At 45.2% G+C, this 27,847-nt stretch overlaps 1 protein-coding gene across 2 annotated transcripts in view; it reads left to right on the plus strand.

The window, feature by feature from the left end:
- SOBP (sine oculis binding protein homolog) overlaps positions 1-27,847 on the plus strand; it is a 122,272-nt gene that overhangs the window by 78,144 nt on the left and 16,281 nt on the right. For both annotated transcript variants that reach the window (XM_075747823.1, XM_075747825.1), the window contains one exon: positions 25,077-27,031. In XM_075747823.1, the coding sequence (XP_075603938.1) occupies positions 25,077-27,029 (1,953 nt within the window). In that variant the 3' untranslated portion in view covers positions 27,030-27,031. The remainder of the gene's footprint in view (positions 1-25,076; positions 27,032-27,847) is intronic.

Genomic DNA, 27,847 nt, shown 5'->3' on the forward strand with positions numbered 1-27,847 from the left:
TTTTTTGAGTCACATCTAGTCAATGAGAGAGAAAAAAGATCCCTACCAGCATTCATAATAAATCTGCCTGTTGGTACTGAGTATTTGAACTGCACCAGGCATCCAGCTGGAAGGCCGTGAAGGCGCATCAGGATCGCACAGGGTTGTGGGGATGCCGGGGCCGGTCTGATCTGAGCACACGCTTCACCCGTAGACGAGAGAAAAAAACAAGCAGGAAAACCTCGTCAGATCACATCCAGGCATAATTTGCCTGGCTTGGTTCGAATCAAACCAAACTCTGGAACTGATCCCTATGCAGTGGCTCTAAGGCTTTGCATAGCAACTAAGCCGTGTTGCTGTTGTGTTGGGGTTTTTTTTCGAACGCTAGAAGGAACAAAATTTACTATGTAATGGCAGAAAGGCTTTGGTTGTGTGAGAGGATACAGTCACCAATGCTCTCTTATTAATGCATAACAAATGAAACCAAGGAGAGACTCTTAATCTGCATAATGAAGTCTGACAGATTCTAAATTGGTGATTTAGTCAAAAGGGTCCAAAAATGCTCCATGGAAGTGAGCTTTTGATGGCTCCATAAGTCAAATGGGAGATGATATCTGTCAACATTTTTATAAATGTTGTCTTGCACAGTGTGATTTTGATATGCTGTTGTCTCTCTCTGGGAAGAAGTGTCTTGTTTCCCTACACAAAGTTTTCTTGTTCATGCTTTCATTTGCAGACTGGGGTCTTTCAGGTGGGTGTACATGCAGATCAGTGTGCAGCAATATCTTGAGCACAGCTGTTCTTTACAAGCAGGGTCCGTTTTGCTCATAGCAATCTGAATTATTTCCATGCTGTACGCCTTGCACCAAACTAGCATTAACAACTTCAGTGAAGCCTTCACCATGCTGGAGTTTACTTCTCTTTTTAAGGACCATGCACGTCTCCTTGTGCTTGATATCCTTCAGGATAACACTCCCGTGGGATTCGTGCGGTCAAACATTGCTCTCGGTTGCACTCACAGTGAGGCAATGGATGTTTCAGTCTGAGCTTCAGCTAGGTCCACATTTCACTCTGGCTTTCACCTGTGCCACGTTTCTTCCCAGTTCCACCGCACCCTTTGGTTTAGGACATGGTTCAGTTCACGTGCCTAGCTGTAGCATCTCAGGATTGGACATCTGGGCTGGACTCTCTGGTCCCATTGAGAGTTAACAGAGAAAGGCAAGCACTTCTAGAGTGTGCTTTACTCGAAATAATTAGGTGCTGATTTAGGATTGGTTAAACCACCTTTAGATGTGCCTGTATCTGTTCATTAACTAGATATATACCTTCCGTATGACACCTACATTTTCAATAGCTACAGTCACCAGTTGAACTGCATATTTCTGCGTGTGTCTAACTTCAAGCTTGCACATAGAGCCGTTCAATTCAGGCAGAGGGACTGCCTGTATGCTTGAAGTTAGGTATCATCTGCTAACTTTGTGTTCACATGTCTGGTCTCCAGCTTTGAAATGGGGATGCTGTTATTTAATTGCCTTTGCATGCAATTTGAGATTGAGATTAAAATGTTAGAAGTGCAAAGGGATAGCTATTATCTAATGCTGTGTTATACTCCAAATAACTAACAACAGCACCCTTGGTATTTGCAGAGAAGTTCATTTATTATGAATTATTGTCTGACACAGTAGGAGAAAACGGGTTCTGAGGTTTACATTTAGGTCTTTAAAACCAATTTGACTGCCCAGGCAATGCATAGTAACTGAAGCAAGTAGAGCAGTGAGTGCTCAAAGTGATCAAAGTGTGCCTGTGTACAATATTCTCAAATTCCGCTCAATGCACAGCTTTGTTTATGCTCAGGACCAAAATTAATCTCTGTGCTTTTTTGTCCTCTTTTTATGAGTGCCTGAATGACCAATTAAAAATGTTTTAAACAGAGAAAGGAACACAATTATAGTCTAGAGCATTAATATACAATACAATACAATATTCGGTTGTACAGGCTAGTTAAATATTGGTCCTAAAATACGTGTCAGTTGGCTCTGAAGTTGTGTACGTTTTGTGTGTCCGATGGGCAGGAGGGTGGTATTTCATTCAGCTGCAAAAAATTGGTTTCTAGCTGCAAAAACTGGTTTCTAGCTGTATTCTCTACAAAAGGTTGTAACTCTTTGCATGTCACTTTCCTAATTGAGCAATAAACTCTGTATTGTACTAATACCTTTCATTATGAGGGATAAACATGCTTCTTCTAAACAGGCAGAGGAATAATTGACCACCTGTGGCCGGTCCTCAATGAACATTACTACACATGCCACCAAAATTAATGTCTCCTTAGTCAAGATGGGAAACAGTCGTTTTCTGAGAGATTTTTTTTTGTGGTTAGGAAGCTAACATACCCCATACATTTCCACTTTCTAACAACGTGGATTCCCGACTGCCAAGGGAAGAAGCGCTTGGTGCTCACTCGGTTACTGACCCTCTCTCTGTCTTTGGGATTCAAACAGCAGCTTCATTTGTTAAACACATTAAGCGAAGGGCCAGATTTTGGCTCGAGCTAGGGATGCCTTTACATCGCTCTGGCAGTAGAAAGAAGTCTCAAAAGGTGGTGTGCATGTAATGTACTCCCGTGGCCCCTTTCTGCTGCCAGAGGGGTGCAAAGGAGTCTCACGGCGGATGAGAATCTGTCCCAAGCACAGGTTTATGTAATGCCGGAAGATAGCGCTAGGACGTCGTGCCGGTGTATCGTGTTACAGCTGGCCCCGCACCAAGTCCTGAGGGCTGAGGGATGCTGCAAACTAAAATATTAAAGAGCTAAGAGATTGACTCAGTAGAGAGAAATGGTGAACGCTTCTCGGTTATTTTTCACTTTGTATTAATAAATTTCTGGGACCGTATCTCATGTAAACTGCCAGATCCTTCAGGATCCAGTCTCTTCTTTAAATTGGAAGCAAGGAGTGCCACAAGAAAAGCACGCAGGTGAGACTCCCGGCTGTGCACGCACCCGCAGCTCGTGGTGTCCCTGCCAGAGCCCGTGCCCGGGGAGGAATGGCATCCTCGGCAGGTGCGCGCACACCCTTACAAGCACAGGGGTTGGTGCAGGGCCTGGAAAATGTGTCCGGTCTTATCTTATGCATATCCTATTTCTTCCTTTCCCAGAGATTGCAGGGTCTGTGTTGAGCAAGTGCTTTTCTCCCCAGCAGGTGTGCTCGGTGCATTGCCACAGGGCACTGTGCTGTCATCCTTCTTATTCGCCACGCTGCGTTCATTTAATGAGGGGTTATAGCTGACACGCTTGTGCAGTGCAGCAGTCCAGTTTTAGGTCTCTTCTTCCTCCACCCACAAACTAGGGCTGAAAGTCTCCCCATGCCAAGGCCTGGATGAGTGCAAGCTGTCCAAAGTTCAGACCAGATTAGTTCAAGATCACTGCGATCGGTGAAAGGAAATAGCCGGGGGGCCTGGCTGCTGACATACCCCCCACATAAATGAAGATATTTGCCCACATTGGTTATCAAAATCCTTCCTTGGGGACCTCGCTGAAATCTCAGCTGCCCTAAGTCACCACACAGCGGCAGTGACACAAGTGGTGGCTTCTTTCTGTCCAGGAGCAGAGAGCTTTTCTCTCCAATGCCGCCCTGGTAAGATGTGTCCCTTAGGTGTCCCCAGGCTTCTGTCCCTCTGTGGCCACCTCTGTGCTCAGCGACGACGTGGGGACTGACCGTACTGCAGCAGATCCTTGGGTGAGCTGCAGTACCTTGCTCGCGTACTTGGAAAGCAGGCTGTGCTTGCCTCCATCGAATTTACTATAATCCCACCGTGGTTTGCCTCCAGCTCAGCTGAGTCAGTGTGAGTGCTGGGAGAAGCCGTCATGTAGACAAGTTTGGCCCAGTTTCCCCCCCTCCATGCTGTTAGAAAAACCTGCTGAAAGCAAATCTGATTAACACAGGAGAGAAAATAGCCCTGCTGTAAAACATTGAGGATTGCCACTAGTGCAGGTACGTTGTGAGAAGTGGAAATGGCTTTTTGAATTTTCACGGACTGATGGGCGTCGTGGTTCATGGTCTGTGCTGGCTGTCGCGGGTTCCTAGGTGCTGAGCTAGCAAAATCCTGCGTGGCCTGGGGAATCTGCCTTTTATTTTCAGAGCCACTTTTTGAATGTCAGAGTGGCAGCACAGCGATACCATGGTGCGCTGCCACAGCAGGAGCGTCGTGAAGGTACCGCATCCCTGGTGTGCAAAGCCCTGGCTCTGCGCCAAAATCCATCGGGATGAATGTAGGTACCATGCAGAGGTATGAGCTGCTGCGGGCATGGGGACCTCCCAGTGCTCTCAGGCTTAGAAAACTGCAAAGAGGACAAATCCAAAATAGCCTGGACCTTGTTGATCCTCCAGGAACTCCGCGTAGCTCTGTCTTAGAAGAGGGATTTGGAGAGTGCCCGGACTGGGGCACTCTGAGGGCATCAGAAGTGTTTAGATTTCCCATTGTGTGTTTTCTCACTGCTGCTTGTTTCCTGGGTGGGATTTGCTCCTTTTCATAGCTGTAAACAGTGCCCCGGTGAGCTCTGGGAGGAGCCTGGCTCAGAGCAGGTCACCCTGAATTTGAGACAAGTGCTTCATCTGAGTATATATACAGTGAAAAGCTAGAAATGGAAAAGATCTATTAGTTCCTCCAGCCGGTGCTTTGATTCTAAAGCATATCTGTAATGTGCTGTAGGCTTGGGGGGAGGGGAGAGAAAATCACTCACTTTTCTGTAAATGGAGAAGCAGTGATTATCACAATCCGGTCAGAGAAACCTCTCCGCAGTATCAACAGTGCGTGCTCCATTTTAGACAAGCTCACTCTTCAGTGAAGGCATTGGGGGCATTTTGAAGCTGTGCCTGGCACCCCTGCCTGTAAGCTGTAAGCATGATAGAGAAAGAGAGCGAGTGAGAGGAGAAGGGAGAGAAGAGGGCACAGACTTTTGGTGAGGACAGGGAAGTGATTTCAGGTGTTTGTGACACTACACGAACTTTGAGTGGTTAGTATCTTCCTGAGCACGATATACCCTGGAGGGTGGAGGAAACAGTAATGGGTAGAGATGGGGTGGAGGGAGCGAAAACTACCTGCAGACCTGGCATCCGAAAAATTCCAGAGATGATGCGACTATTTTTAGCAAAAGTGCAAACAGTGATAGATGCCACGGGGCTGCTGTCACTAAAATTTGGCTATAAGCAACATATTCATATTTAAACAAGTCAGCTTTGCACATTGAAATGAGCAAACACTGTCTCTGTGCTTGCTTGTTTGTTGTGCAGAAGCCATCAGCTTCGCTCCTTATCCCTTCACTGTGGTGGTGATGTGCAGTCACGATGATGGATTGGCTGTCTATCCATCTTAGCTTATCTGCAAGGCCACAAAACATTTATATCTTATACGGCATGATAGGCTGTTCTCGTGCAACAGTGGAAAATAGAAATTTGGGGCTGCCCTTCCAAAAGTACCATCTCCTGCAGAACGTTGCCATTCCAGTAAAGCTCACTTGGCACAGTTTGTACAGCTAAGCACATCCACTGTGAAACCTAACACTGGGATGCACATGAATAAAATCACACAGTATCAGGAGAGGAGCAAGCATCAGAGAAGCTTTTGAACGCAGGGGGCAAACCAGCAAGGATGGAGTTCCTGCAGTTTCTCTCCTGCTTAGAGGGGGCCTGTGTCACCTCTGGTAAAAGGCTTCCAGCTTACACCAGTATTATACTTGGCCAATTATCTTATTTAGGTATCTCGTATATATTTAGGTCTTGAAAAGGTCAACAGCAGAGCACGGCTGGGCAGGTTTTTTTGAAGCTATAGGACTAGAAGCTTTGCTTCTAGCATCATTAGAAAATAATTGCTTGTGAATGTCCAGGGATTTGAATCTACATGTTGAAGCTCTGAAAAGGAGGGCAGGAAGGTTTAAAACATTATTGAAACAGCTGCTGCTAACGTTACACTCACTGCAGACGCTGAGCAGGGAGCGAGTGGAGTGCGGGGCGGGGGGCACGACGGCTGCGCCTCACCTGCCTTGGTACCCTTGTGCTGGAGCCCATCTCCTGGGGCTGCTCCTCATGTGACCGTCCCCAGCACGAACACCTCCTCCATCCAGAATTGACGCAAGCTGGTGCGTGTTTATCGAAAGCTGCAGTGAAGCAGGGATCGTCCCTGTGGCACTCCAGCTGAGCTGTTTTCACCTAAGTGTATCTGGTATTCCTCCATCTTTAATTATTTTTGTCCTTTGTTTTTGGTTTTCTGCTCCTTGCAACTTTTTCCTCAGGTCTCTCTTCCCCTTCTGAATATCTCTCTTCCTCCATTACTATCTGTCCTTTCTCTCAGTTTAACTGTCTTCTTCCCCAGGTCCATAAAAAATCACATCACTTATTTTTTATGCCCCCACTTGTTTTCAAAGTTGCTGTAGTCTTTGGCTCCTTTTTAGCTGTAGACAGTCCCCTTCCCTAAATGGTGTAAGGCCCAGATGTTACTAAATGTGATTTTTACCATCTAAAAACCTGCTGGTTACCTGCCGCTGCTCACAACTTGATTTCTCAGTGTGACCAAACTGGGTGGCGTGTGACTCTGAACACAAGCCCTGGGTTTCTTACAAGGAAGATTGCCTTGATGCCTGGTATTAGCCCAGTCCTTAATGAGGCGTCTGTTCGCTCCTCAGCTCTGTTACAGATATTCCCCGTGACCCTGGCTAAGTCATTTTATCTCTGTCTCTGTTCCCCATTCAGAAAATGGGCATAATTGCGCTTCTGAAGCTCATGTGGAATTGCGATGACGAATTCCTCCAGCTTGCTTTTGCCTTTACCTCATCCCTTTTGTCCATATGATTGTCAGCTGGGATAAAGCGCCACCGAGTCAGGGTAGCCGTGGTCAGTGCAAAGCTGATGCTCCAAGCGTCTGGCCCAGCCACTCGCCGTATCCTAATAACATTGATAGCAGAGAGTCGGCTTTATTACCGTTTGCGTAGCAGTCTTGTGTGCTTTGAGGAGCTTCCTATGCTATTTGTGAATAGCGAACGGAGAAGTTTCCAAGGCAGGGTGCTCTGGAGTACACAGTGGTTATTGCAGGACAAAGAGAGAAAATGGTTTCCTTTGAGGGTTTGCTCTACAGGGCCTTGGGGGGCCTTGGATGTACCAGAAGGAGAGGGAGGGAGGCAAGGCAATTGCTCCATTTGTAAAACCCATCTTGGGTTTTCATCCCTGTTGTCCATTCTATTTCCCTCACCCTCCCCACTTCAGTTCTGTGACAATAATGAAATAAAGGAATGCAAGGTGAAGGCATCCTTAAGGCTGTCATTGTTGCCAAGTAATGCTAATAGCACTTTCTCGCTCACATACCTGCTTCTGAACGCTAATGTCATTTAATTATCGTGATGTTGCAAATGAAGGTGCCCACACACAAATTCAATATGGATGTAATTGTTAGAGGTGGAATGCCAATTAAGCACACCCCAAAAGCAAGTGGTGTATTTTTGATTTGTCATCTGATTTATTATCATTTACCTCACGCGCCTCAGACAGCACCGCCTGAGTCAGGAGTAGAGAGCCAGCCCTTTGTATGTAAAGCTTGCTTTTAAATCTGCACTTCACAAGAAAATGGCAACTGGCATAAACCATTTGTTTTTAAAATACAACTGGGAGTGGAGTTTTGAAGCATTCTTCATCTCAGGTAAGGCACACAAGGGAAGTATGGCTTTTGGTAGGCAGATGCACATCTCCAAAAAATGCACTGAATACAATACCATTCACGTACATAACGTGTCAAAAAGCCTTCAGTGAAAATCCAAATGCAGGGAAGAAAATCCAGCTTGCGACCAGTTTAAATGTATTGGCCAAGTCAGCGAAGAAGATCTGCAGGCTCAGGCTTCAGCAGCTAGGGGCGTATTGTCTGCCTACCAGCTAATTACTGGGCTTTTCAATTTTTAGGTATCTCCTGGCATTGCATTTTTCAATTCTAGTCAGTCGGCGTTGCCTTTCGGGGTGAGGAGCACGTTGCTGGTGGAGCATCCCGCCTTGCTGTGCAGCCTGGGCACATTTATAATGTTCTGCTCTCCCAACCTGTAAAGAGTCCTTCTTTGAATACAGTGCACCGCTCACCATGCAAGCAGCTCATTATCCCAGGCATTTCAAGACTAATTTATAGGACATTTGGTTAATTTGCATAAGCCATCCAGTACACAGAAGATGTCTCCACAATAAAGTAATATGCCAAAATAGGGATTTATGTGAAAACACGAATACGGGGGGTGGGGGGGAATTTTTAAGAAGCTGTCATTAGCATCGATCTCTAAATGAATACCTCTGATAAAAAGTCACAGAATCTATCTCTCCACCTACTGTATGTGAAGCTCCCAGATAATTTTCTGCTTTGAATCTTGCTCATCTTTTTATTAAGTAAGATGGGGTTTGATCCTTAAAATAGCCTTGAAATATGAATACTTGGCACTGTTGGCTTTGTCTAAAAAAGAAACAAAATCCCCCCAAACTGAATCCAAATCGAGGGCTGCACGTTCAGCTATCACTGCGAGGAGCCTCACGCGTCCGCTGCTCTGATTATTACCTTGACACCAGAAACAGGAGGGCCTGTAATCCTTGAAACAGCTGACATCTGAAGCGCTGATTCTTCCTGTGCTTTGAGTTAGTCGGTCCTTGATCTCCGTGCCTGGCGTGCAAGCCTGCCTTTCACTGAAACCTGACCTCCTGGTCCCTTCTTCTGCAGCCCTGTTTGTCTTCTGCCGTTCAGAAATGTGCAGCTTCTGTCCTCAGGGCTCTGAATTAGAGCTGCATGGGTCAAGGGAGCAAACAGGAGCGTAGTCATTATTGGATCCAATGCTTGCCCTTGATTTAGGTGTCCTTGGTTTTGAAATTTTTTTTTTTTTTTAAATAATGATTACAAAATAAGATGTTGCAAGAAGTTTTTTAAGCGAACCTTTCCCTGCAAGGTGACACTGGCTGTCTGTGATCTCTAATGCACGGCTGCTTCACCTGCAGGTACAGGTGGTTTTGCTCCCTTCCTTGCAACGCCAGCCTGGGATTTGAAAGTCAAGTTGGTTTCTTTCTTCTCTCTCTAATATGTCTTCCACCATTATGAGGCCTCTGAAGAGCACATTAAGTCCATATTTACCCCTGTGCAATCTAATTAACTTCCAGAATAACTGTGCAGGTGTAACTGAGATCTCAGTTTGAAGGCAGCTTTGCTCCGCTTATTATAATTGAAGGAACTGTTTGGCCAGCAGCATTTCTATTAGGAGTAATGCTGTTTGAAAAGGAAATAACTTAGTTGGACTTTCAGACTGAATTTGTAGGAATGCCAGCTAGAATTGCATAAATGAATGCATATATATCTGCTTACTTGTAAATAGAAGCTAACTTGAGCTGGAAATCACATGTACAATCAACATGTAATCCTGAGGCCATTGCTACAAATTCATTTCCCGGGGTAGAGCTATGGTTTCAAGAGCCCGTTTCATTGCTTTATTGTTTCAAAGGTTTGAACAGTGTTGGTTGTTCACTTTGGTGTATCACGTGTAGTTCCAGTTAGGTGAAACCTGCTGGGTATTTAACTGCTTGTTCAGCTAGAACCAGAAGTTACCCTGTTATGTCATTCTAGCTTTTGAGATTAGTATTTTCAGTTGCAGGAATTGGTGGGGTTTTTTTAATCAAACTGTACTACAGGTTGCATGGAACTGACAGCATTAGTTTGAACATAATGAGTATGTTCAACAGGAACAATACATGCAGTTTTTTGGTTTACTCTCTTCCAACTTGAATCACTTTTTGCTATTCTAAGATGTTAGAAGCACATTTTTTTCCTCTGGGGATTTACAGTTTCTCTTAGTGTTTTGATTACTTGTGAATAATTTGATAGAAAACCCCTTACACATGTGCCTGTGATGTACAGCATCAAGCTTGGATTTGGTTTTTGACTGATCCCTCATAGCTGAAGTTACTGTATACAACAAAAAACACTTGTAATGCTGTCAGACAGGAAAAATCTCTCTTCTGCAACTTGACTCAAATTTGTTATGTGTATAGCTCCATGAAGTTCAATAGATGTAAATACAGATTAATTATTTAAAAAGTAATAGGAAGGAATGAGCTTCCAAACATGTAGTGTTTAATTATTTAAAACCTATAATGGAATTTCAACCCTCGTGCATACCTCATATCTCTCGTTGTGCCTGGACAAGTGCCTGAGGTTAACTGGCATGTACCCACCTCCCAGTCACCTCCCCTCCTATATCACAGGGTGATAAATGTGCCTGGTAGATGTGAAAACCGTCAATATTATCAGTCATGTCTACCAGTGAATATGCTGTGCTTAACTCTGCCTTCATATCCCCCCGTTGCTATATTGCATCCTGCAATAAGCCGTTCCATATAACATTTTGTATAACGAGATGTGTACAAGTGCGCAAGCGTGCGCACGTCCGTACCTAACCACAGAGGACCAAGTCCTAAAATCTAGACTTGGGCAAAGCCCCTCGTGATTGCTGATCCCACTGAGTGGAAAGAGCCCTTTAGTGATGTTACACTTCGGTCATTTGGTGGTGGTTCAAGGCACTCATTCTATGTAATTGATTGTACTGGATGGTGTACACACATGTAGGACAACCTGATTCCCATTTCAGAAAACTCGTGCTCTAAGTAGGCTAGTCAGATAAGGAGAAGCCTTATCCCCATTTTAAAAGGAGGATCAAAGATACAGACTGAAAATAAAGAACATACAAGCCCACCAGCTTTAGAGACCTGCCTGAGCTTACCCTCCCTTCAGTCCCTCTGCAATGGACCAGTTCGGAGCCTTAGTTAGTTTTCTACCGTGATCCACCCTCCTGAGATGCCTACCTCTGTCCACAGACCTGTGCTGGGCAATCAAAGTAAATACCTAAAATTGGGCCGTCTGGATTATTTCACTGCCTACCCTTCCCCTTGTCCAAAGTTAATCAGGAATTTTGTGTTTGTGGGGAACGACTAATGCCAATCCGACAAGTCCTAGCTCAGCACCCTAGCTACATAACCTTCCTTCTTCTACTCCCCTAAGTCACTGGATGAGGAGCACTTGACCCGGGGTGGGTGTTAAAATAAATCTAAAGAAAAGCCCTTAAAAGAAAAGCAAACACTTCAGTTGCATTGAACAAATACGCAGTTAAGAGTCTTTGTACGCGATGGCCACTGGTCTTCATTTGCCAGCCAGATCTTAGCTGGTTCGATGAGGAATATTTCCAGCGGTGCTATACCCTATGAAATTGTTGTCAGAAAGAGTTTTGTGGAAAGACCTAGGGAAAGAAAAGGGCTGGAGAAAGCAAGGCAGAGTTAGTCCTCTCTGAGGAGGAGTCTAAAGAGCATAGCACTCTTGAGAGCCTTGCTTGCGATGATACACTTGCAGGGTGAGAGTTTAAACACATTGATTTCTTTTGTCCTGGTGTGCAGCTTCTACGTGGCTGCTTCATCGCGCATGTCATGCAATGAGAAAATCATCTGCATGATCTTGTAAGTATGACAGGGTTTGCCATGATGCATTTACATAATAAAATCTGCAGTTGCAGCATGCATCATACGTACAGGCAAGGAATGAGTGCCATCTGCAGTAACACAATACGTTACTAAAGGGTCCTCTGTAATTGTGTTCTTTACCGAATAGCACGTCTGATGACTTCTGCTGTAATGTACCCTCCTTGGTGAGAAATTAATATTTTGTGCCAAATTCAACTCTCAGTTACATGGTTCAAATTGAAAAAACAACACTGGCTTCAGTGGAGTTATCCCAGATCATCCCAGGGTTACTAAGAATAGACTTGATTTATGTAAATAGCTGGGTGTCAGGTACGCTCCACTGCTAAACACTTTCTAAACAGAGGGCTAAGTAAGACCTTTTCATTTGAATAGGAAAGACCTAGTGGGACTTTTTTTTTCCACATCCATACCCTACTTAGAAAGAGGTAGGTGTAAATCACCAAGGAAGACGGTGCATTTTCCATTCCTTGAGAACCAGCAAATGTTTCAGGCCTGACAAAAGCATCATAGCAGGCAGCGGGGTCCATGAATTGCTGGCCCTCTCTCCTTCAGGCATTGACCACAAGAAAAGCTGGTTGCTGCCCACCACCCTGGCAGCCGGCAGGTCCTGTCAGAGGAAGGCCAGCTTCACAGCTTCATGGCATGAATGTTCTTAGTAAAACAAGAGGGGCATTTGCAGAAGAAGACAAGGAAGTTTTCACACACATTAGTTCACCATATGTTTGGCTTTAGGCTGCAGTTGCAGACCTTTATAACTTCTCATTTATTATTTTTAAGGCTGAAATCCTGGAAAACAGTGGTTTGAGATAGCTAGGGACCACAATGGTTATGGTAAATCCAACCTACCAGAGACAGAATAGTTTTTTTCTTTGTCTTTCTTTTTTCTTTTTCTTTTTTCTTTTTCTTTTTTCTTTTTCTTTCTTTTCCTTTTTCTTTTTCCTCTTTTCCTTTTTCTTTTTCCTTTTTCCTTTTTTCTTATCTCTTTTCTCTTTTTTCTTTCTTCTCTTCTGTTTTCCCTTTCTCTCCTCTCCTCTCCTCTCCTCTCCTCTCCTCTCCTCTCCTCTCCTCTCCTCTCCTCTCCTCTCCTCTCCTCTCCTCTCCTCTCCTCTCCTTTCCCTCCCTATTTGGAGGATATGCAGACTGTTGCATTCCCCATCTCTTCTTTTCCCTGGCCCTTATTTCAGTCCTACCTGCTCCATATGGGAGTGCCCACGAGTGAGCACAACAGTTGCTCAGAGTAAACCTCTCTCCACTGGTGATTTTGTGCTAATAGAAGGGGGAAGGGGAGCTGGGTCTGTACCAATGGGCTCTGGGTTTCAGCCAGGATCAGTGCCTCGCAGCAAGAGAAACTAGAGGGACGCAGAATGCTTCCTCTGTGTGCGGCCGAGCAATTTCCCTTGCTTGGCTTCGTCTTCTCCAGCCCCCATCTCCAGAGGAAATGGGAAAATGAATTCCACTCTTCATGCCCAATCGGCAAGAGATGTGACACGTCTTGGTCCTGGGCTGAAACTGATGTGACACACTTCTCCTTGATCCAAGCAGATTTTGGATCTGGCCCAGGGTTGTTTTAATCAAATGTGGTTTCCAGAGAGAGGGCTGCTCTTTAAAGTGAACGTATTCTGGGACGCGGGGTGGTGCGTACCATTACCAGCAGCGAAACCAGCAATTCTCGAAGTGTGAATCACACGCAGTCAAATCTGGAACAGTTTTGACTCCCTTCAAAGCTCTGTAGACTAAAACCGAGCAACGCTCCTCTTGGAAAGTTTTGATTTTTTTTTTTCATCCATTTTTACTAACAGTCAAGTCAATCTTTCCTTAATCAAGTCAATCTTTCCCTAACATTATTTTTCCAAGTAAGCAGCTGATGCAGTCGCTCAAGGATTTTATGTTTGGGAACGGTGGGGAAATGTGTGCGAGGGATCTGCCCCAGGTAGACTGTGAGACCCAGCCAGTTTTGCTGCAGCCCACGCTATGGCCACGTGTATGTTAGAGCATGTAGCCTAATGGGTCCCGGCCTGTAAATATTATTGTGTGATAAAGATTAACGTGTAATAACAACGGCTGAAGATCCCTGATCTATACAGATAGGTGGAAAAACCCCATATATATATAAATTTCAAAGTACCCAGAGACTTCTATTCTGTAAGCCTCTTGCTTGTACAAGCGTAAATCAGAAAAAAACAACACAAAAATCTGTAAGAGTTATGCCACTGTAAAATGACATAGGTGAGAAGGAAAATTGGAGTTAGAACCCTTCATTACAGGTAAATAAAGATTTCTCAAGGTTTGAGATTGCATTCCTACTTGCTCTTCTACAGACTAATGATATTTCAAATCTGGATTACAGTAATATTCTCTAGACCCAGTAATATTACATTTAAGTCTGAGTGATTTAATGGCTGTTCGGTGGTGATTTTGGTCCAGGTGAAGTGGTACTGGCCTCCAGCAATGCCTTAGGCTAAAAGCATCATGTATTAGCAAAAAACATTAACCTGCCCCTCAAACCTCCTCATTATTACATTTATAGTCCTGTCAACCAACCTATGAGCCACTGGAAACATAATGGAGTGGGTTTTATTGTTATTTTTATATTATCTTGAATATTAAAAAGAAAATATATTGGAGAAAAAACATATAAGATATTACTAGATATAAATTCTAGACAGATGAGCCACATGGGTTATTTTCCGTCTCACAATGTTACTTTGCTATATGACCAGAATAAAGTTTTGTTCAGAAAAAAAAGGTGAAAATGTTTATTCAGGTACTGAATAAAAAAGTGAATTAATTAGAGAATATAAATCTTCATCTGGCTTCTGAAGTTATCTGCAGATGTGGTAGCATGAGATTGTCAAGGGTGAAGATTTCTTATTTGGGGAGATTTTGGTCACTCAGCAAATGAGATACTATTTGAAGCTAGTAAAGCGCCCCTTTCCTCTTTTGCCTCTATGTTTTCCTGTACTTAACAGCATCCGTAATTCTCAAAAGAACTTGACAGAAACATTTACAGTGTTAATTGCTCTCGATTTCCCTTCTTTTACTGATTGCTGGGGCTGGATGCCGGGAGTGCTGCAAAGCCTCATGTGTACAGGCTCTTTCCTCAGTGCACCGGTTGACAGCTGCTCTGCAGAAGAAACCTTCTGCGGCTGATGGTTGGGTCCTGTTCTCCTGTCCCTGCATCCCCTTCGTAGGAGCGAGGAGCTCCTGGCATGGCATTGGTGCTGGCACTCTCGCCTGTCCCCTGAAGAGGGTTCTCAGCCCTGCTCCCCATGGCTTGGGCACCCCAGGGATGGAGAAGCTGCTCTGCTACCTCCTGTAGCTGAGCGTGTGGAAATGTAAACTGTGCAGAAGGTTCTCCAAGGACATGGAGGTAAATGTCCTCATGAGGATAGAAATGCATTACCGCTCTCTGAGGGAGGGGAAGGAAGGGGATTTCCTAGCGCGACCTTTCCCTGCTGCCCCAAAGAGATGGCAGGCACTGGACACTGTGAGGAAGCACTTCTAAGCCCCAGAAATGTTTTTCCAGCTGCTAGCTTTGCTTTCTTTCTTTTGCTTTCCTGAAAATTCAAAGCCGTTCTTGTCCTGTTCTCAAGGTGCTTATGATGCTTCTCACTGCTGATACTTTGCAGGTCTTTAGCGGCAGCAGTTTGAGGAGGTATATTTCTGTCATCTATAGGAAGAAGTGAAGCTCTCCCTGTGGCACTAACAGATTAAGGACCATAAATCAAAACCTCCTGTTGTGGGAAGGCACATTCTGTAGTTCACCGAGACTCCCAGATCCACCTACTTGATGTAGTTGTTGCTTCTGGCTGCTCAGTTTTTCCCCAGATCATTTCAGGACCAGGGGAAGTTTCAGAACACACATCATGGGAAGTTTTGACTTGGAAATCAGGTATCAGAGCTCAGGGTGACCAGTGCCCACATAACCTGAATCAAACTGCTTGCCTGACCAGCAAATATGTCTGTGGCTAGTCTGTCAAGCTGGCTTCTCCCACTGCCACCCACGATCTGAGGGCCATGAGGAGCATGGTGCAGACGCTCAGCTGACTCTGGAGATCCCTACCCTGTAATTAGGCTTACCAAGAAGGAGGCTACAGACACACTTCAGTGGTCTCCTGTCAGACCGGGTTAAGTCTAGAAGAGGAACTGCTTCTTGGCCTTTTCATGAGGGTGCAACACCCTGCAAATGCTGGGCTACTGCTTGCAGACTTATGGCAGCCATCTGATGAGCTTGAAGCTTGATGGGAGCTGGAGAGTTGAGCTTGGGAATCAATGGCTCGAGCCAGGGTCTGCTCCACCCTGCAGTCTCTTGCATGACATAGTTATGCTCAAAAGCCAATGGACTCGCAGTGGGATGAGGTTTCTCGGGGTCCGCATTACCCTTGGAAAGAGCATTCAGGCTTAGGGGTTCTTTAGGTATTTCTGCAACGTGAGTCTGGATGAGAAATGTTGTCCGTTCTGCTGCTGAGGGTGTTTAACACACACTCCTCTTCTGCTCTTGCCCTCCTTTCATCTTCTGCATCATATTAATTTTACTTAGGACTTCTGTCACTGCTGGAGTGGTGGCCTTAGCCAGTACTGAAACAGCAATATGGATGTGCCCTGTATGGTACAAGTGTAAAAACCCCACATTAAGGGTTTAAATGTTTGAATGCTGTTATTGTCCCATTCTGTGTTATTTCAGCCAGGAAGGTTTCTGGGGAGAAGAACTTCCCTCTTGGCAAGCCCCACCTCACACTACATTCATTTTCCCTGAAGTTTCACCCACCATATTGTGGGCTTCACCAGCGGTTTCAGATCCAAAGTTCCTCCTGTGGTTTCAAAGCCTCAGACCGAAGTTGAAAACACGGAGCTCAGCTGTTTATATACAAAATCAAATATGTAGCCACTCTGATGAAACAAGACCTGACCTGGATTTCCACTGGGCATTAGCATAACTTACATTCATTGCTTTTGGCTGGGAACATTAAAAAGCCCCCCAACACAAAGAAACGCAAGGGCTTTGAAAAGAATATGTTTTAAATACCACAGATGACAACTGCAATGATTCAAAAAATGAAATCAATTTATCATTAGCCATTAATTACCGAATAGCTCTATTTTCTCCTTATGCTTCATGTAGCTTAGACTTTTGCATAATTAGGATGAAAAATGGAGACAGAGTGGGTCTTGCATTTAAATGACAAAGTCAGTATCGCTCCTCAGAAAACGGTGGTAAAGATTTTCAGGAGGACAAGAAGTTTAGGAGGGTTACATCAGGGAAAGGGGAAGCAAGCAAGCAGACAAGCTTTGGTCTCTTTCAGACAGAGAGAAACTTGTCACAGGACAGTTTTAAGTTGTAGGCAACTGCAGTGTTCTGTTTTGTCAACTGTTTTTGCACAAAGCTCCAAACATTGTAAAAATCTGTTTTCCTTCACACCTAGCATCGCTACAAGCTATATTGTAACCACATTCACAGTGCGTTAGAGCCTGCCTCCGGGTTCCTTCGCAGCAGGTTTCAGCTGGAATGATTTTTATTTTTTTTTCTTTTTTATAATAATCGCTCCATTCAAGTGGAACAATCCTTATAAGAAATTATCACGAGCCATCTTGGACAGAAAAATCCCGCCACAATAAACTTGCTGAATGTCTTGCAATAAGCACCTTGAAAGTGGTGATTGAGGCTGGATGACTGCTTAGAGCCACACTTTGGATTATGCCCATTACTAGTATTGGTTGGCATTTGGTAGTGAGAGAGCATCAATTCCCAGTCACGACAGCTGAGGTGGGGACGTGGTCACAGTCGTCTTGAAAGTAGGTGCTGTGCACTGCCCTCCCCTCTTGGGGACAGTCTGCATCTCTGCCGGGGACCCCTGGACCACAGCCCCCCCCTCCATGGGCCAGCGAGCAGAGGCTGCGGTGTTGGACACGCAGACCCCTGCCTACCCTGCTCAGGCCGCGGCTGTGCCCCGGGCTACCCAGCCCCTCTTGGGAGGAAGCCTGAGCGGGTCCAGGCAGGGTGTTTTAGAGGAGGATCGGGTAGAGAAATGCAGGACGCCTTGGTGAGCGATGGGCTGGTTGTTCGGCTTCTGGCGAGGCTGCACCTGCACCGTCGTTTGGCATAGGGTGCTGGCAGCTGAATACCTTTTGTGATAACTCAGTTGGCTGGGGAAAAAGCACAACAGCATTAGGATAAGCAAAAAAGCCTTTAAATTATGAATTTCAATTCCATTATGCTGATTATCAGTAACCTCTTAAAGGAGTTTGTCATTTGCGGTTGTCTCTGGGTGGAGCATATTCCCCTCCTCTTCCTCATTCTGACCCTGCGCATCTGAGCGGAGCACCGCCGTGTCCTCCTGCAGATCTTCACCTGCTCACCTTCCCAGTTGGCACAGCAGGGTGCCCACCTTGCACTTCTTAACATTCATCTTTTTTTCTGACTCAGAAAATTCTAAAAGGGAACTCCAGTGCCTCAGAATTATCTTTATGTCAAACAAATCCCTGCGTGTTTGTGTGCTAACAGCTGAGCAGCGCCTTCCCAGCCCGGGGGGGGGCTTTGCTTCCCCAGGGACAGCTCCGCAGGGGGACCCTCAGGAGGGGAGCGGGGCAGGGAGTGAAGACTCAGTACAGACCTCCAAGTTGATCTTTGCAGAAGGGGTCAGTCTGACCCAGAGCTGCACTGGGACCGCAGCTTCTCTGTGCTCACAAGCATTAAATATGTTAACACTCGAGGTACGGCTCTTGCCCCAAAGTTTCTCTGTGCTTGGTCGTGCAGCAGGCTGCAGAGATGGGGCCGTGTGGGGAATTTAGCAGTGTGGGTGGGATCTACAAAGGGTTTTGTTCAGATATTACCATTACCTTTTAGGTGACCTGCTCTGAAGAGGATCCTTCATGGTGGAAAAATGGAGGAAAGCAGGGACGGAGCAGGCAGCCACATTGCCCAACAAGCTGGGGGAGCTGGCGAGGTCAGCTGAGAGAGGCTTTAAAGATAGTTAGGCACATAGTCCTTCAGGACACACAGATCTGGGTTTCTTTCCTTCTGATAGACTGAATTTTCCCCGGTGTCCTGCTGGGAGTGCTTCACAGCCTTGTGAAGGGCCCAGGTGGCAAGGGGCCTTGGCGTCCACGCCGTGGCGGCTGCTGGGTGATCCGCAAAGGGTCTGACTGAGCTGTGTGTAAGAGTGCTAGTTGTGACTCATTTGGCTGTTTACTAGAAACCTCTGTATGTGCGTCTCAAGCCACTTCCTAATTTCTAGATTGCTGCCGCGTCCAATGTTTGGCAGGCTTCAAAAAACTTGAGCCCTTGCTGAAAAACATATGGCTGGTGTGTCGGGTTCTTGCTTGGCTGCAAGGCAGGAGCATGTGCAGGGGGAAGGGGGTTGTCTCCTCGCCTTAAGGCTTTTGGAATGGGGTGGGAGCCTCTGCCTTCACGCCTCACACATCCTGGGTGGGTGGCAGGGTCGCAAACCGCAGAGAAGGGCCTGGGACCCAGTCTGGGCTGAAAGGAAAGGCAGCCAGGGCCAGAATGGGCTATAGAAATGTGCAGTGGCATACGTGAAGCCAGAATATATGCCTGAGCATGTATGAAGAGACAGCAGTTGGCTACCACAGTGGCAAAAGGGAGTAGAAGCTACCCAGCAAAGTTGAATACATGGATTTTATGCCAGGAAGCGAGGCTTTGATAATCTTCAGTCCCATGTTTCAACATCCTTGATAAGACCCTGGTCCTCAGGGTGCGATGCAGCCCTCCCATGTGCAAGGTGTCCCACGATGGCGTTCTCCTGAGCAAGGAGAGGAGCTCCGTTAGTCACCCTCTGGTTCTGGAGGAGCTGAAGAGGGGCTGTCTTTGCCCTAGTGACCTGTTTCTGTCCTCTCACTAAGCTTTACCAGGGAGCTGATACTAGTCCAAAATGCCATGTATAAGGCACAGGCTCTCTTTCGTTGCAGTGGTGGTGTTTGCACGTTACTCATTCCTGGTTTCTCTTCGCTGATGTAAATACCTCTACAGACAGATTTTAGCAAATGTATTTCTTAATGAAGTTGTGTCTGATACTAGATTATTGTTCAGAGGTTAGTGGTGGACTGCACTAATGGATGAACTTTGTGCCTGCATTTGACAGCCGATGAAAATATTAATTACCCTGTGCCTAATGCCCAAGCATGGCCCTTGTAAGCGCAGCAGGAGCCCTGTGCTGTGCCCACAGGGCAACCTCGTGGCCACGTCTGGACACCTTTTTGGACATTTCTATCAAAATAAAGATATGGATGCCAACAGGAATGGCTTTTTTCCCCTCTTTGTATTAGAGAAATCCGAGGGTTACAGGATCCCTCAGTCCTGGCTTCCTCGGTGTTCCCGTATCGGGTGCGAGCAGTGTTTCTGCTGATGCAGTGTCTTCTGAGTTGTCTCCTGGTGTAGATTGCTGCGTGTTTCACAGGAAAGCGGATGAATGATATCAAGTCATTGAGCTTATAAGTAGCACACTGGCAGCACGCCACTAAAATATAAATACATTAAATGTACTGAAGGAAATGTTCATTCTGTTGTTTAGCGTTGGACATGCCCCAGTTAGGTAAATTTAATCTTCTTGAGGGTTGTTGTGTTACAGCTGAATGAGATAGGTAGTTATCTTATTACTGATCTTTCTGTCATTCAGGGTTTGTGTTCTGGCACTCGCGGTGTGAAGTGTGCTTGCCCAAGAGCGGCACTAGGAGTATTCTCCAAGGGAAATGAAGGTGTGTAGGGGATCTATTAGCACCTTGCAAGGTCTGACCCTTTATCTCAAAAATGTTCACGCTCCTTGTCGGTCCCACCGCTACTGGTCCCACCTCCTTTTGGGTAGAAACGTACAAAATGGTTGCTTCGCCTATGTTTGTTAGGAAATGTCTGAAACTCGGCCTCGCGGCATTTATTTTTTGCCTGTGTATTCCTTTTGTTAACTTGTGCAATGGAATTTTCTGCCACAGCTCCTTCCAAAATCCCCGGCTGTGCCTCTGCTCCTCTTGAGGTCAGGGCAAGGCTCCTGCCGACTCCTGGGTGAGCGGAGGCCGGTGTTCAGCATCAGACCCAGAGCTCAATGATTGCATTAAAGAGGGGTCTGTCCACTGTTTTCCACGGCTGCTGGGTCAGGCCCTCCGAATGTGATCCTGCAGTATTAACTCTCATGACTAATCCCACTGAAACCCAGAGAGCTACTCCCGTGTGTAAGCGCTACCAAATCCAGTGCTTAATGTTAACAAGCACTCTGCAACAGTTTAGCTCTTCGCTTGGTTGTATGGTGAAGAGAAAGGATGAGGGAGGAAAAGGGAAGCAGAAAGAATAAATGAACAGAGAGAATTTGAGCTGGTTGTGAAGAACGACGATGTTCTGTATGGAGTGCAAGTACTTAAAAAAATAAGACATTGGCTGTGTGTTTTACAGATAAGAAAATGTTATTTTATTGAACTGAAAGATATATGTTTCACCTATCACATCTGAACTAATCAGTGTAGGCTTTTAGAAGAAGTCTGTAATTACTCTGAGCACGTCATTAGTTAGACGTAAAATGAATGATATTGCTCCGTTTTATTACCTCTAGTGATATAGCCATTTGTATCATAAATTCATTGACCTCATCTTAAATGATCAATCCTGTAAGACAGACTTGATTCATTAATTCTTAAGTGACATTTTTTCTCCTCCAGTAATTTCCTCTTCATTGTAGGGACTGTTTTTCTGCCTTTTAGTATGGTATTGTAAGATGTCATATTACCTGCCTATGACATGCACATTTTATACTTGTATCTTAAAGAAGCAGCATAGACTGATTGCAAAGAGAGAGAGAAAGAAAGAGAGTGCGAGAGAGTGAAAGAGAGAAAAGAAGAAAAGAAAAGAAAAGAAAAGAAAAGAAAAGAAAAGAAAAGAAAAGAAAAGAAAAGAAAAGAAAAGAAAAGAAAAGAAAAGAAAAGAAAAGAAAAGAAAAGAAAAGAAAAGAAAAGAAAAGAAAAGAAAAGAAAAGAAAAGAAAAGAAAAGAAAAGAAAAGAAAAGAAAAGAAAAGAAAAGAGAAAAAAGAGAAAAAAGAAAAGAAAAGAGAAAGAAAACAATGGAATACATGGATGTAGTAAACAGACATTTCTCACTGACATTAACTTCAACACTTTGAGATGTTGCATAAAATCAGTGAGATGATAATTATTAGATATTTGGTCCATCCAGGATGTTCAGAGGAACAGAATTGCTGCCTTTAATTTCTGTGGCTTTAATTAATTTTAGCTAGTGATAAAATATACAGAACAGTCTGTGATCAGTATGTGAGTGAGGCAGGCAGACTTCAGAGTTTCTTGTACCTCAGTGAATTATTGAAAACAGGAGAAATCAGTAGAGAATTTCTAAGCAGGATTTCTAAATATTTTACGGAGGAAGAGAAAATATTTGTTTAGCTAGGAGTGACATAGGAGCCCACTTGAGATAAACAAATCAATAAAGCAATAAAACACTAAAGTATTTCAGTGAATTTTTCAACTGATAACTAATCAAATAAAATTATTAGAAAAGATGCCACAAGTTTTTTGGGGGTTGTATTCTTCTTTCAGACTGTTTAATTAAAGTCAGTGAGGGGGCTTTTCCTAGGAAGATAAGGAGGCTGGGTTTACTCTCTCGTATTTCTCAGGTGCTTCTTTGGCAGCAGGCTTACAAGTTGGTTTGCTTCCTTTGCCCTGAAGGAAGGGCAAGTCTTGGCTGCACATCCCAGACTAAATCAGGGAAGCAGCTCCATCTGAGGTTCTGCCCCGTCCCTCACAGCAGCTGCCTCAGGGGCTGGTCTTCTCCTCGTCTTTCCCCTGCAAGCAGACACTGGTTTTGTGGTGATGGGCCAGGGTGGGCTTCATCCTGCCCCAGCCTGCAGGCTGGGAGCTCCTGGTACCTCTTTGTGCTGCTCTTGGGGTACATGTGGAGACACCTTGCCTCTTTGCAGAGCCCTTGGGGCAAGAGCATACCCTGCAAGCTGCAGAAGGAGCACGGTGGTGTACATCCTGATTGCGTATGTGCAAAATAGATAGCATTTTGTGGCTACAGCAATAAGCTCTTGATCAAAAAATGACTTTAAGGTAAATTCAGCAGCTTTACTGAGTTAAATAGTACTTTTTTAGCTCGTGGTGTAGACTCACAAATTCCCCTTTTGTGTGCTTGGAAAACAGTGGTAAGCCAGAAAATTACAGGAGGTCAATTATAAGATGTTTCCATCAGATGATCATGTGCTGACTTGCCAGGCGGGTGGCAAAACCCATACCCGTGCCAAATACCCAGGATGGTTCAGTGCCCACTGCTGCGCGTTTGCGCTACCTGCGGCGAGGGGTTGCCCAACTTCGGTGCGGTCTGCGATGACCGCTGAGCCTTCCCGTGGGATGCAGAGGTAGAATCAATGCCTAGTAAAACCTGGGAGCCCTTGGAAGTGGGGGTGCCCCCGCTTTGCCCTGCTTGGTGCACTCCCGCTTCCCATCCACCCCATGCCTGGGGAGGGGGATGCACGCGCCGTGACAGGGGAGGCGTTTATCTCAACCCTTCTGTGCATTTGATAGCCTTTTTGTCCATGTTTTTCAGAGCACTATATCGTCAGTGGGTGTTCAATGCAGGGCTGGACTTGTTTGTAACGCACTGGGAAATTTTCTTCCTTGCATGGGGCATCATGCGTCCTAATGCCACACGCGTCGAGCAGCACCAGCACCCCCTCTTCTTTATCTCACGTGGCACTGTGCATGCCCAAGCTATAAATCCGGGCCCTGCATTCCCAAACTTCAGGGGGGACTTAATAGTTGGTACTTTTCAAGTGATTATTTAGTTTGATTTAAATGTTGGGAGAAAAACTTTGTGATAGAGAGAGGGAGTGTGTGAATGGGGTGGGGAGGCAGGAGAGGGAACCAAACAGCAACCTGACTGGATAACCAAAAGGTTGCAGAGTTAAAGTAAATGGGCTAATAGCCATAGCATATAGTGTGTGTATGTGCATGTGTGTGTGTGTATATATATATATATATATAAAAAAGATATATTACTGAAAACTCAAAAATGTCACCACTGTTTATATTAAAGGAAAGCTGAGAGTTAAATGAGATGGGTAATCAGATGCCCGACATATGTTGTTTTGAATTGTTTATGTGGCCAATAGTTATTAAAATTAATTATCCTTTTAATGCAGTCTTCACAATCATATTCTTTTCTTCTTTTTTTTTTTTTTGTACAAAAGATATAGTCATTTCAAAACAAGCTAAAATGGACTATTTGGAAAAGGCAGAACAAACAATACTGGGATGTATTCTGACATGGTCATAGGCTCAACATGCTGATAGAGAGCACCAAAAATCTCTGTCAGCGGAGTATTCTGAGAACTAATGTAAATGACAAAAATGGGTTTTTTGTGTGTGTAAAATTCTGTCAAAAAAGTAAAGCACTGAAAAATCTGACATCTGTTTATCTGTTTATAGCTATGGCAAGATTACTCATATTAATTCTTGTTTAAAATGCCATATGAAGGAAAGGCATTTGTGCAAACAAGAGTCATATTTGAATTGTAGATCATGTCTTCACCATCTGTGAGAGCTGTTGGTGTTGCAAAATTAATGTGTTAATGAAATCACAATAATTTCTCTGAAGTAATGGATTCTGAAGCCTAGAATGACTATTTTTTGAACTTTGGTGTCTAGTGGTTTACAAGTGGGAAAACCTTTCACAGCTTAATTAGTTCTGCAGCCTTACTTTAAAAAAAATTGGCTAGGCCTTTACCACACCAATAGTAACACAGAAAAGGATTAAATGGAAAGCAGAGAAACAAAACAAAAATGAGCCTGCAATGCAAACTTTTTGCCATAGTATTTGAAAAGTTGCTAAATAGGCCCTTGCTTGCCAAGAAGTTTTACTCAAAGTGACTCGTACACAAGAGTGGGCAAACAGCTCCGAAAATAATTCCAGCTTGCTAAAACATCACAAATTGGAACTATTCAAACCTTGCATAAATGTCCTGACTATTTCCAAGTTTCTCCTTGGAATGAAGGACAAAGGATGAAGGATGCTTTTTGCTTCGTGAGGCCATTTTAAAATACCACACCCTTTCCAATTTATTATTTGATACCCTTAATAGAATACTAAATGTTACAGTGCGCTGCAGTTTAGCAGAAATGGTTTGCACTCATTTCCAGCAACTTTCTGAGTCCTTTTCCAGTTACCATATTCCTTGTGTTGTATGGCATCTCAGATGGTACAAGTGTGCTTAGGTTACCACTGAGGAGTAATCACAGCCATGCTCATACGGATTTTGTACTTACATATGCGTGTTGTAACAGTTTATGCGAGCTGAGGATTCTTCTCTGTCGTATGGGTTTAAGATATATAATGTACTGTATAAAGTAGAATTGAGATCATGGGAGCCAGAAAAGGGAGCGGCATTCAATTCGCCAATTTTTCAGAGTGAAAAAAGCATAGCTTTCACAAATGTAACTATTTTATTTTCTGCTAGAAAAATAATGTGAGTATTTAGAAAGCAACTGAAAAATGAATTTTAAAATAACACTATGAAGAGAAGATTGCTTTTCTTACCTGATCTGATTTTATTACTGTGTTGTAGGTATGTGACTGGTGTAAGCACATAAGACACACAAAAGAGTATCTGGATTTTGGGGACGGGGAAAGAAGGCTTCAGTTCTGCAGTGCAAAATGTCTCAATCAGTACAAAATGGACATTTTCTACAAAGAGACACAGGCCAATCTTCCAGCTGGACTGTGCAGTACATTACATCCTCCAGTCGAAAATAAAGCAGAAGGCACTGGGGTGCAGCTGCTGACTCCAGATTCTTGGAATATACCGCTAGCAGATGCTCGGAGAAAAGCCCCATCCCCAGCGTCTGCAGCTGGCCAAATTCAAGGTCCTGGACCATCAGCGTCTACCACTGCCTCTCCGTCTGACACTGCCAACTGCTCTGTCACTAAAATCCCCACACCAGTTCCCAAACCTATTCCTATCAGTGAGAATCCAAATATTCCACCAGTTTCTGTCCAGCCACCTGCTAGCATTGTGCCTCCAATTGGTGTCCCACCTCGCAGTCCTCCCATGGTGATGACAAACCGTGGGCCAGTTCCTCTGCCCATATTCATGGAACAGCAAATTATGCAGCAAATCCGTCCACCATTTATTCGTGGGCCGCCTCACCATGCCTCAAATCCTAACAGCCCTCTGTCAAATCCAATGATTCCTGGAATCGGTCCCCCACCAGGTGGTCCCAGAAATATGGGTCCCACCTCTAGCCCCATGCACAGGCCAATGCTTTCCCCTCACATCCATCCCCCCACAACACCTACCATGCCCGGGAATCCTCCCGGCTTGTTGCCACCTCCCCCTCCCGGAGCTCCTTTGCCCAGTCTTCCCTTTCCCCCTGTCAGCATGATGCCAAATGGTCCTATGCCTATGCCACAGATGATGAACTTTGGATTGCCATCCCTTGCCCCGCTGGTGCCACCCCCGACTCTACTAGTGCCATATCCTGTCATTGTCCCTTTGCCCGTCCCCATCCCCATTCCCATCCCCATCCCTCACATCAACGACTCCAAACCCCCCAATGGCTTCTCCAGCAACGGCGAAAGCTTCATTCCAAGTACCTCCAGCGAGACGTCTGGGGCAAAGCCAGCCAATAGCTCTTCATCCCCTCGAGAGTCAAAGCAAGGATCGTCTAAATCCTCTGACTCGTCACCGAGCTGCTCAGGCCAGTCCCTAAATCAAGCTCAAGTGCTTCAGGAGCACAGTAAAAATGAAGTTGTTGACTTGACTGTCAGACCTAGTAGTCCAGTGAACAGTAAATTTGGTTTCCCCAGTGTGCTACAGGGTCCACAGGACGGTGTGATAGACCTAACAGTAGGCCACCGGTCTAGGCTGCACAATGTTATCCACAGGGCTTTACACGCCCAAGTGAAAGTTGAACGTGAACCTAACAGTGTTGTAAACTTGGCTTTTGGTAGCTCAGACAAAAGGAACTGCAGCGACTGCAGGGACAACTGCAGCCCGGTTGACTCAAAAACGTTACCGTGCAGTGACGGAGCTCACTGCTGTCCCGTCTCCTTGGCCTCCGGCACGCCGGGACTGGAAGCTGGTGCAGCGGTGTGCAACGTCATTGTGAATGGCACGAAGAGCACAGAGGGTTCCAAGAACCCGGAGCCGCCCCAGGAGCTGAAAAAGCCCCAGCTCCCGGAGGAGCTGGCGGTGAGCGAGCTGGAGTCCGTTAAGGAGAACAACTGCGCATCAAACTGCCACCTCGAGGGAGATGCTGGCAAGAAGACGGGGGAAGAGCCTCTTGCTGGGGGAGACAAACAGGACCCGAACCTTAATAATCCAGCGGACGAGGACCATGCATATGCTTTGCGGATGCTGCCCAAGACAGGTTGCGTGATCCAGCCTGTGCCAAAACCAGCAGAAAAGACTGCTATCGCACCGTGCATTATCTCAACGCCAATACTCAGCACAGGGCCAGAGGATCTGGAGCCACCATTGAAAAGGAGGTGTCTCCGAATTCGAAATCAGAATAAGTAAAGGTTTGTGTAACCACTACTGCCTTCTGTGTGAGTAGAATGAGTATTTTCAGGTATGAGGTCAAACTCATGTGGATGTGGCCTTTGTGAAACAAAAAGATACAGATTCTGATTTATCAGCACTTTCGGAAAACTACTGGTATTTATGTTTTAATATTGTTCTTTGTGTTGTATTATTGCATCTGCACTTGTCAGTACTCCATCCGTCAGCAGCCTCATTACATTTTTTGCTCACAGAACATTTTGTGATGGTGCTGGCTGTGAAGTTATTGTGCTGTGTATGTCAAAGTCAGTGGTTTTCTGCCTAGGATATGGTTTAGGTCTGGGCCATTAATCTGCTTACTTATTCCAGCTGAGTTAACGCAGCAACTCAAGCCTTCATGATGATGATTGAAATTGCCCTACAGCATAGCATAGAGCAGGATGACCCAGCTGCTTCCTGCTAGCTCAGATTCAATTGACTTACCAAATGGTCATCTCCAACCACCTTACTTTGGTCTGCCTCCAGACCGCACCCCAGCTTTCAGCTGTGCTGTTCTCTGGGGAGTGAACCCCCTCTCCCTGAGCTTTCCTTCCTCAGGTGTCGGTGCTTAGGGACTGCCTGCTGCTTAGGACCTGCCCACTGTAACTTATCTCAGCAAGACCTGTGCCATGGGGCTTGACTCTCCTGCCTAAGGTATCTGCCTTTTGTGCAAGTCTTCCACCTTAGAAAAACAGCTGAGGTTTCCCTCAGGCCTGTGGTTGGTGTGTGTGTGTGTGGTTCCTGGTAGGGCTGCAAAGCAAGGCAGAGATACAGGTAAGCCCACCAGCTACTATGGC

The sequence above is a fragment of the Balearica regulorum genome, chromosome 3 (assembly GCF_011004875.1).
Source record: "Balearica regulorum gibbericeps isolate bBalReg1 chromosome 3, bBalReg1.pri, whole genome shotgun sequence".
NCBI classification, from domain to species: domain Eukaryota; kingdom Metazoa; phylum Chordata; class Aves; order Gruiformes; family Gruidae; genus Balearica; species Balearica regulorum.